This window comes from Hippocampus bargibanti, linkage group LG10 (genome assembly GCF_051943395.1).
Source record: "Hippocampus bargibanti isolate YZ-2025 linkage group LG10, ASM5194339v1, whole genome shotgun sequence".
Classification (NCBI taxonomy): domain Eukaryota; kingdom Metazoa; phylum Chordata; class Actinopteri; order Syngnathiformes; family Syngnathidae; genus Hippocampus; species Hippocampus bargibanti.
In genome coordinates, this window is record NC_142743.1 from 14,432,616 (window position 1) to 14,444,087 (window position 11,472).

An 11,472-nucleotide genomic window follows, 5' to 3' on the forward strand; every position below is an offset into this window, starting at 1 on the left:
CACCTTCAAAGAAGTACAGGTGACGGCTGAAGAAACCTTTTCATCGATGGACCACTCCTGTATGACTGACAGCCTATACAGAAGAAATGCATTGGAATGTTTACTCTCTGACTCTGCAAGACAATGCCTGATTCGGTCCGAGGGTATGGCAAAGAAGATGCCCGCTGGCACTTCTAAAGTGTTGATACCGTCACCTCACCATTCTGAAACAAATTGAATCATGCACTTCATAACGCCCCGTCAAGAATAATGTGGTATTTTGTAATTTTGTACAGGGGGGTGAAGTGTCATTTCTAATCATCAATACATTATTGCTACTTTTGGCATTAAATTATTGTTAATGAATGGTGGCACTCTTAAGAACAAAGGTCCTGTCATCATTGACAAAAATCGTATCATGGCCTACCCACAATTACAATTTGGAAAGGCCAATGCAAAGAAAAAAATATAAGACACCGTATCTACCATCGGCACTGTATTTGCTGATTTTGGAAAGAACCTGCCAGCTGTAAGAAAAAGATTTGCAGGCCAGAGGAGTGGCCTATAAAAAAGACCACGAAGCAACCTAGGACTGCTGGTGCTTTGCTGCAGATTATGAGAAATCATTATTCTATAATAAATATGTTGTATTGGAGTGCATTGTCTAATGCTTGTGAGAAGGAAATCATCACTATCTTCTCCATCTGGTCACCACTTGTTTTTTAGTTTCTGAAAACCCACATTGTTTTCTCTTGAGATCCAGACATTCTCCTTTTCTGCACTCTTTATGAGTTGAACTGCTGTAGAAAATGCTTTGCTCCAGAGGTTAGTCCAAGAACGCGGTCTTATTTAGTTATAAAATGTTATATGATATGGTGAGGCCATGAGAATGCGAGGGGAGGGGTGTTACGAGTGTTCGTGACTCAACGTGGCAACACTCATATAGCTAAGCAACTAATTCAAATGCGTGTTCGTTCAATGTTCTCAACTAATATCCGGATTTATTTTTTGGCCATTTTTCCTCAATTTTCCTGAAAATTTGAAAATCCAGAATTACGGGAAAATACAACAGACTTTCATCACTGATTAATGTAATGCATGTATGACCCATAATGAATCAAGCAAACAATGGAAAACTGGAACATAATTTTGAATTGAATTCTGTTTTCTATACAATTTTCAGCATGGCAAGTGCCATACTGTCCAGGCACATTGCAGTCATACTGCTAAAAAGGAACAAAACCTTCATCGTCAGAGTTAGAATTTAATTTCTCACCAAATACAAGCGTAAATATAAATTCCCATGTCACACAGAAAAAGAACTTTTCTTTTTTTTTCTTGACGAGGATGAGACAAAAACCTACAAAACCAACCCCACCAAACATATATTAAATGCTTGTTAATTTTGTATACAACTCTGCTCGTACAATCACCATGTTGGAATAAAAATATCAAGAAGCATACATACACAGCTTTGACTTTCTTCTTTCAACAAAAAGTTGCAAAGAGGGGTGACAGCAGTGCATTCTCCATGCTGTGAGGTAAATACATGTCAAATAACAAATACATTCAATGTTGTGAGATTGTTTTTGACAGCATTCACTCCTTGTGAAATGTTTTTGAACAAGAGTACAAAGAGTAAACATTACATTCAAGCAATATGGTTATTCCAATTTGGCTCCCTCTTCCTCCCAGGCTTAATTCAAGTTTCAACAAGAATATTTTTTTCTTGGGGCTATTCAAGACCTCCCCTGGAACAAGGGTTTGGCAGTAGTATTGTAATGGTTGATGACACTGGCTTTGTGCATGATCAATAACTGAGAAAGGAACGTTCTAAATCAATTTTAGTGAAACAAATCATCTATTTTTCACAAATTTCAGTAAGTACTCAAACTGTACAAGGCAAAGTGCTGATTTTATACGTTTTTTTCTAGAAATGCCCATTATTTTATTAAAATGTCAAAAACCTGTGGACTGCGGAGGTATTGAACACTGTTCTTTTTAGTCCTTTGGCCCATTTATAAAACCTGTCTATAACACAATTGTGATTGACCTTAAAAATGTTTTTAAATAAAACAAATATAAATAAAATAAAATGAAAAATATATTGCTGTTCAACATTAAACAAATCCTATTCAAGTAACCTTCTCTACCAGGAGGAGAAAAATGGTCGCTTGCAGTGGAAGGTCTGAGTGAAAGCGTTGCCCAGGGTGACCACTCGGCCCTGGCCACCTGGCCGGTTCCGCTCCACGACTACGCGAGGCATCTGCACCAGTTGTAGAGGGCTCTTACCATCCTTAAGAGCCTGGGTAAGATTCAACACCTTGTACAAGAAGGATTCAAATAGATTACATTCAAAAACAATTTCAATTGTCAAAAGGAAACAATTCATAGTAACTTAAATTCATTTTTGCCAAGTTTTTAATAAATTAACCACATAATTGTGATTGTAATTAAGAAACATACAACTGGAAGGTGGTGTGCGTGGGTCTTTTTGTCAAACTCACCCGCGTGCTCTACAAATTCACCACGGACGCCCTCGCCTTCACGCGCAAATGTTGATTTCTTTAACTTTGCACCTTCGATTGAAACTTAATTAAAAATTGAAAATTAATTAGAATCTAATCTAATTAATAATAATCAATCTAATTAATTAATTAGATTGAAAATTAATTAAAAACAGAAGCAATCTTGATAAATCACAGTGCGTATGTTATTTTAATCTATTTCCATTTCCTCCTGCCAGTATCGGCGAAATAGTATGTAAATGCCATATCTTGCATATTCCTTGAGACAAATTTATGAACTGCTAAGGGCTATTTTCACATTTGAAAGACAGTTAATAAATTGGGTTGTAGTGTTCTTACTGTGCTACGAGGTTTGCACACACTATAATTAATGCTTTAGGTTTAGTATATCCGGCCCAAACACTCCCTGCACATGCTCCTGGCCCGGCCCCCTCGGTCAAATTTCAGAACCCATTGTGGCCCGCGAGTCAAAACGTTTGCCCACCCCTGATTTAGAGTGTTCCATGGACATGCCATACAATATTGTGGAATGTGGAAGGAAATCAGAGCACCTGGAGAAAACGGATGGAAACTAGATAGAAAGAAGAAGAAAAGGAGAGCCTGAAGGCTTAAGACAGAAAACAGGAAACTCACCTGGCCTCTCATGACGGACATCTGTTTCTCAAACATGGTCTTGTCAAAACCTTTGTCTCTCTGACAAAAACAAATTGACTAATATTAGATGATTCCCAATTGGTGTTGACAGATTGTAGCATCTCTCTATTGGTCTATTGCTGATAACATTGACTATAAAAAAATTAATTTGTAAAAGATATGCTCTTGGCTCTGTACCATAAACATCTCATAGAGATCCTCACTGAGGTCCTGCACAAAGTTCATATCAGAGAGGCGGGACAGCACCAGCTCTCTGGTCTCTTGGGAGAAAGCCACTTTGGCTTGGGGGAGCCACGCCCAGTGAAAGGGGTCTGAAAAGAGAAAAGCAGTCATAAACTTACAATATTTGGTCTCAATGAATAATAATAATAATCAGAATAATACATTTTATAAGCGTCTTTCAAAACATTCAATTACCCTTAAATAAAAGAAAGGTGGATTTAAGTTGAATGTAAAAGTTTGAAGAGATGGGTTTTGAAATGGGATTTTAAAGAGTCAATATTTCAAATGTTGGGTGGGAGTGAGTTCTGGAGTTTGGAGGCTGAGAAGCTAAATCAAGTCTTCAAATTTTAAGATTGAGATAAAACATAAAACACCACCTAACAAAAATAGTTGCTGTGGTTCTTAATTGAAAATTTCAAAAAGACCATGATAGCTTATGGTCTGCCAGTGTCAAACTTGGACGTCTTTGAAAATTGGATTTCTGATGACATCGCAGTCTTATTTGATGTAGTCCTATCACGTGCTGCTGTAAAATTTATCCCTCCTGGCTACAAATGGCAAATCTTTAGCCCTCTCACTATTACTCAGTTCTCCAACGCCTTTAATAAACTTTGCTTTCGTTAATGATAATCAGTTCTAAGATTTTAACATTGCATAATGACTTCCTCATGAAAGATCACCGGTTGAAAAGATCATCAGGAAAGGATACGTAAAAAGGGTTCAACTTACAGGCTCTCCATTCATCAGGGTGTTTGAAGGGAAAGGCCAGGCCATTGTCAATGGCTGCAATCTTAATGCAAGGCTGGGCACTGTTCTCTGGCCATTCTGCATCCTATAGTGAGGAAAGAGACTCAATGATTAATGACTGACAATCAGAATCAGAAAGCCTTTAATCGTCCCACAATGGGGACATTTGCAGTCCACAGCAGCAATTTGAAAGGGGGTGCCGGTGGGGGGGGGGGGGGGGTGAAATGATAACACCATCAGTTATTGATTGTTGTCCAAAGGCCTGATTAACTGGCCACACAGATTAACAGACCAGTGTATGTTAATCGATATGGGGATAATAATACTGATGGCAAATAATCATATCATACAGGCACTCACTGGAATCAGGTGCAGTGCAGTCAACTTGTATATACAGTAAAGTTTCGTTATATCGATATTCAAGGGAGTCCGAAAAAATATCGATATAACCGGGACTATCGATATATCCGACCCTGTTTGCATGTAATTTTCTCCGTGCGCGCATAGAAATAGTATCGATATAACCGGGACTATCGATATATCCGATATCGATATAACGAGACTTTACTGTATTTCATTATGTCATGAAACAGGAAAGTTTGAAGTGACAAAGCCATGAGTTTGTGTCCATTATTATCATAATCTGATTTACGACTTCATGATTTACATTTATGACACTCTTGTTTGTAAATTCACAGTGAATGCTTAAGACGTCTAGTGAGTGTAATAAAATAAAAACTCTCATGGAAGTCAATCATGTTTTTTTTATTAATCTGTAGTTTATTTGCCTTTGTTTTAGTGTCAATGTAACTTTTAAAAGGAAAACAATTATTGAATAAATCTACTATTACTTACTCAACTCTGAGCTCTTTCAACAAGTGAAAATGCACATCTTGTAGTGGGTTCGAGAGACATTTATTTTAAATGCCATTAAAGTGTCAGCGTGCACAAGATGAAAGGGCCATTAGCGTGACGAATAGACTCACTTTGGGTCCGTCGCAATCGCCTGGTTTCTCGTACTTGATCAACCAGTTGTCGTTTCCTCGATCTGACAAGGAATGGATGTCAGTCAGGCATGTTTATGTGACAATAGAATAAAGCAGTGATTTTGAACTTGTCGGTAGGGAGCCAAAAGTGGGTTGCAGACCATTAATGGAAAAAAAAACCCACATTTGTGTTGTGAGATTTTTCGGCCCAGTAGAAGCTAGGGATATAGCAACATCCGATTACACAAAACAATGACATCAGAAGTTGAACAAAAGCTCCAATACTGGTTAAAAACCCACAATAGTCTTGATAAAAAGAGGAATGATATTCAAAAACAAAAAGCCCAATATTGTGTTTTTGTACATAAAAACAGAAATGATGTAGCCTGTTACGTTCATAACGTAATGTGTTTCTATTGGCTCAACAGTCAAAACATGCTCTACGCTTTTGAGTTATGTGGCCGAATTATTTCTGTTGTTGTTGTTTTTGCCTATATACAACATGACAATGTTGGCACTGCAGATATTTAAATACAGGTAACATCCGATTTACGACCGGCGCGACTTACTACCACCTGTACTTACGACCATGACCGCCAGCCCAGCAACGCATACGACAATTTTGGCCTTCCAGCCAGCATCTGCATCAGCAGTTCGCCGCCTCCTTTAGACTGTTTGTTCTGCTTTGGGGCAAGGAGGCGGATCGAGAGCGTCAGCGCCGGAGACAACCGCGGGGTCGGGCCACATCGGGGCGGAGAGCATGGTAAGGCTGGGGAGAAGGCAACCGATCGAACATCCAAACCCACGCCCTCGCTTCCCCCGTGGCGTCCGAATCAGATCGTTTGCAAGTCATTTAGCACAGTGTCTCTATTCAACATTTTGAATTGATTTCGATTTACGACCATTTTGACTTACGATCGTTTGGTTGGAATGGAATCCGGTCGTAAGTCGGATGTTACCTGTATTGTTCTATCACTATTCTTGTTGTATTCCTAGGACAGACGTTTGCAAGGTTCCCACACTGAACATATTAGGTAAGCAAGAGTGAGACAGTGAGTCAGTGAGAGAGAAGATCAGACAGAGAGAGAGAAAGACAGAGAGAAAGACAGAGAGAGAGAGAGAGAGAGAGAGAGAGAGAGAGAGAGAGAGAGAGAGAGAGAGAGAGAGAGAGAGAGAGAGAGAGAGAGAGAGAGAGAGAGAGAGAGAGAGAGAGAGAGGGAGAGAGGGAGAGAGAGAGAGACTGACAGAGACAGAAAGAGGAAGAGACCCAGAGAAAAAAAATGAGTAAATAATATGACCATAAACTATTGCATTGTTATTTTGCAACGGATTTGAGTGAACACCTGTGTTTCGGATGACATAATCCAGCACCACCAGCCGCTCAAACTGTGACTGTAGCTGTTTTCTTATGTTTTCTGGCAGGGGTTCTGCTTCAAAGTGCCTCAACCAATGGTCGGCCTCTCGATAACCTTCCACAAACAGTTGAAATGAGCCAACCTAAACGAAGATGTAAAAATAAAAAGGATTACAATCATTGTCGCTCAGCATTTGTATTTCAACTGTGTGCAGTTATGACATCAAATGGAACTTATGTCAGCCAACTTCCTCATTTTACTTTCCTTACTTCCTTCCCAAAGACAGTCTCTCTGAAAGGTCTTTTAATTGTAACTCGGATTTTGAATAACTACCGGTGAAAAATTGGGAAGGGTGGTAATGTCTCATTACATTTCTCAAATGCAATATCACCTACAAAAGCATTAACAGAGGAGAAAACAAACAATGTATTTTTGTGAGTCGTTTTGCCAAGTCATGTGCCATGAAATTTGTTCGATGTGAAAAATGTTCCTTGACACAATAAGGGTTGGGCAACACTGCTCACCCACTTTTTAGGGAGCGAGATTTTAATCACATGCTTTTAAAGCGTTACTTCAGACCTCATACCCACCCTCCAAACCAAAATAAAGGGAGGTGCGCAAAGTTTGGGAAGCACTCCAATAAGGAAGGGGTGGTGTTACCTTTGGTGGCAGGCCCACTCTGTGGAAGCGTCGTCCCACTTTGGGCACCTTCTCTAAAGCGTACTTCTTCCCTCTGGATTTGGCTCTGTCTATAGCACTGTAATGGAAGGTCTCACTGGCCAAATATACCACCTGAGGGAAGAAAACCACTCAGTTCACTTGCTGAAACTCCAACTCTTAAGGGAAAAAAGGCAATACAGTGATACCTCACTTAATTGGTTCCCAGAAAGTGTAAGGCGAAAAGTTCGTCTGCCAAACATTTCTTTCCCATAAGAAACCATTAAAAATTAGAATAATCCATTCCCAGGTCTTCATAAAACATAATTTTCTACTAAATACGCCTTAAAACTACACAAAATATACCTTATTTTATGTCTAATAAATGTGCTATTGTATTGTAATGAAAGAAATAAACTGTACGGTATAATAAAGTTGTTTTATTAACGTTGTGATGTTCGTTGATGTTGTTGCCTCTTGATGATATCCGAGTGAAGTTGCCATGCTTTCTCTGCAATAATACCCTCACTCACAATGTCCGCTGCCAGCTGCTTTTCGTTAATCCAAATCAACAGAAGTTTTTCAACCTCTTCTATTGCTTGAGACTGTTGCTTAGACAACACAGAAACACCCTTAGCCACATGTAGCAATGGTCGACTTAGCATACTGGTACTGGGACGCTAAGTCACACAAACGCACACCTCGTTCGTGTTTCTCGATAATCTCCTTCTTCTGCTTGACCATAATTTTGTTTTGTGTCCTCGTCGACTGAACACTAGCCTGTGGTGGGGTCTTTATCGGTCCCATAATAGCAAACGTACTCCACTCGATATCAAACCACATCTGCACTCAAAAGGAGTGTGGAAAACTAGTCCGCGAGCCACCGTGGCGCTGTTCGACCGTGTGGTTTGGTGTTCATCCACTGAAAACTAGTCTGCCAGTCACTGTGGTGCTGTGTGGTTTGGTTCGTCCACTGAAAACTAGTTTGTATACAAAGATTATATTCTCGCGAATTTAATGTTCATAAAGCGAAAACTTCGTGAGCTAAAGCGTTTGTAAGTTGAGGTATCACTGTATTTATTGTATGGAGATGCACACGAGGGAGTTTAACCTTGGTTTTTGGCACCACACCGAGGCCCAGTTTGCCATCAACTAGCGAAGCAGCAGCCTCTGAGAGGTAACCCTGGTTTGGCAACAAGCAGCCCCGCCCAAAACAGCATGGACAGCATAGCTAAAGAAAGAAACACAATGGTAATGCACTTTATCTGCCTGCTGGAGAGATCATAGAGAATGGCGAATCTTGTACTGTGACATGACTACCTTGTGAAAATATTTGGTCCATTTGGGATTCAGGTGACCATAGGGTTCCTCTGACTTTGGTTTAAAAACACCGATAACTTTCTGTTGAAGACGGAATGAGTGATGTTGACTTCCATTGATAAATTACCCAAAAAATAAACACTGAAATAAAATGTTAAAGAGCACCTAAAAAAACCTTGATACTGTTTCCGTGTCATTTTTTTCGGTTATAAATGAATGCCTTCCTTACTCCTTTTGTGTCTTTAACGAAGTAACTCCCACTGGAGCCCTGCGAAATTCTCTCTGGAAAGACACCGCTCTCAATGGCTTGTTCAGTCCTTTGGATAATATCCGCAAACTCGGGATCATCCGGGAAATGGTTGATGTCCCCATTGTTGATACCTAAAAAGACCAATGAAGAGTGGTATTCACTTTTAAATCAATGGGCCGAGCTATTATCAATTGCAAAGTGGAAAATACGCAGTGCCACAGCTGAATTATAGGTCACTGTGTACTTGTATGCTCAGGGTGGAGCAACGCATAACGTTTTGTCATTGCGTCAGCTCGGCCCAATTTTAGCCCCCCCACCAAATATTCACTCAAAGGGTGCACTGAATCTCAGCAATTATGTACTAAATTGTTAACGGACGTGTATGTTTTCTTATTTTCTAATATATTACCGATGTAACATATATTTTTGGGTGGGAAATTATTTAAGAGGAAGTTAGGATAGCCGGTGACTGTCACCACTTGTTTCCCATTGTCAACCAAAGTAGAATTGCACAAATAAGCATATTGTAAATGCATTCATGTCATAAAGTCAAACCAAGTAGATTAAAGTACATTTGATATTGTCTTTGGCTAAGTGAACGATCTTTAATTTGGCATTTTGTGTATCTGTGATGGACATAGAATGGAGAATATTAATTACTATACTGGTTGACACTTAAAAACGTGGCAAACAATTCAATCCACCCAGTTATGACAGCTGGTTGTATTGTATGCCTCTCAGCGCTCACTCACCAAGATATTTATGCTTATGCCCTACCCACTCCCCCTGTTCTCTCGTTTGAGGCACTGATTTTTAGGAGTAAAGATTTTATTATAGTTACATTATTGTCATAGTAGCTATGTTTGTGTTATGAAATACTAATGCAGAGTTGCTTAGCACTGAGACTATAAATAATATAAAGAAACTGTTATGCCCGTTTGTTTGATTAATGGCCAACTTACTCGTGGGCTGAATTGTCCTGTCATTCAGGACAAACAACGTGCTTACAGCGTAGACACCAATGACAACTACTGTAATACGCTTTCAAACGGAATGCTACGCAACACCGTGAACCAATTAATTGTCTCACATGATAATGCACAACGTCGCTCGAGCGAGATCATTGCTGTGAGATCCGGGTAACAATTACGTGGCTACTCTCGGTCGGAGACAGCGTCTATAAATAAATCCAGAAACCAGAGCAATTTTTGTAGATATCCAACAGTACTTGTTCTGGTCAAGTGTTACCTGCCGAGGCCAACGCGTCTCTCTCTGACGACGAGCTGAGTCTGTTCAGCCTGCTCTTGTCTCGGGCACTTTTAGGTGGGGACGAGTTTCCAGCAACGCACGGCAACAGCAACGTGTCTTCGCTGGAGCCTTCTGCCTCGAGCTCGGTCAAAACGCTCTCGCACGAGTCCGAAATTCGAACGGCAAAACCAGGGTTAGACTGGAGTCCCGAGAACGGCGTGCTCTTGTCAAAGTACACTATGGAACGCTGTACGTTGGGAGAATTGAACTCCGGTAGCGAAACTACGGTTGTCTCTGTATCCAACGCAGGCTCCGAGGTCCCCGTCGGGTCGCATTCTGACATCATTGCAGCGCAGTCACTTCTTCCTCCCTACTTCTTAAAATGTACATCAATATAATACAACACCGTGTCTGAGTTGTCAATAATCCATTGTCAATTGAATGTTGTCCCATTGAGCCAACATTAACGACAAACACTTGTTCCGTGAGAGCTGATTTATTTCACACGGTCCATGACTGTATTCGCCACTACCTCACTTCCTGGTTCATTCAGTACGCACGCGCACTCGAATTTACCGTCGCCTGCTGTTCGTATATCGAGAATGTTTCGGAACAGTTACCTTTTATAATTGCGATCAGTCGATACGACTACCAGAAACGTTTTCTTGCTGTAATAGTTTTGACATCTACGTTTGATAAAAGCAAACACAATACACTTGAGAAGTAAACTACAATTAATGTTGCTCAGAATTATAAACAATCAGCGCGGGGGGATTATTTTCAGTCAGTCATGGTGTGAAACCACACAACCAGAAAATATATAGATTGAAAAATTATAATATATAATAGACCGACACTTATACAGCAGCTGTGATTTTATAGTCGCAAATTCGCAATAGATCCGTCGAATCCATTTTTGTAACTCAAAGTCACCGCTAGATGTCAATATTGACACACCCAAAAAGACAAGGCCACTTGACTGTTGGCAAAACCAGAAACGTGTTCAAATGCTTTTGTTTCCACACACATCACTTTTTTCCTTGGATACGAAATCATTAATATTTCAGGCATACAAGTAGCTCTCATAGTTTATACACATTTGCCATTGCTGTGTTCTTCTTTCTTCGTTCTCCTGTTAATTCCAAGTAACATTCACAGGACCTCTTCCTGGCTTTGAAATCGCCTGTGCCAAAGCTTCAATAATAAGCATATACAGTACTCACCACAGCTCCTTGCAAACCCCTGGCTCGTCTCCACGTATCACCCGCTATCCCTTCATCACCACCTCTTTCTCTCATAAAGCACTGTACATGAAACATGCCAATGAGCAGTGAACCAGCTGGTTTCACAGCAGTAATGTGATTTATCAAGGTAGGAGGTTAGAGGGTGAAGGAGACAGGTAGGTGAAGGAAAGAGCTTGGATGGAGTGTTTGGGGTTGAGCTAACGGGAGAATGAGTGAGGGATCTTGGTGGCTGAGAGGAAGGCAGTCACATTCAAAGCATCATTCCGTCAATTCCATCTTTGC

At 40.3% G+C, this 11,472-nt stretch overlaps 1 protein-coding gene across 1 annotated transcript; it reads right to left on the bottom strand.

The window, feature by feature from the left end:
- Nucleotides 1-1,205: 1,205 nt before the first annotated feature.
- Nucleotides 1,206-10,477, bottom strand: pi4k2b (phosphatidylinositol 4-kinase type 2 beta). Its single transcript, XM_089007029.1, has 11 exons — nt 9,947-10,477; nt 8,678-8,829; nt 8,449-8,529; nt 8,240-8,359; nt 7,132-7,263; nt 6,460-6,613; nt 5,117-5,178; nt 4,113-4,215; nt 3,339-3,472; nt 3,141-3,200; nt 1,206-2,302 (listed from the first exon to the last, which is right to left on the bottom strand). The coding sequence occupies exons 1-11, from the start codon at nt 10,290-10,292 to the stop codon at nt 2,129-2,131; spliced, it is 1,518 nt and encodes a 505-aa protein (XP_088863155.1). The 5' UTR covers nt 10,293-10,477; the 3' UTR covers nt 1,206-2,128.
- Nucleotides 10,478-11,472: the final 995 nt, after the last annotated feature.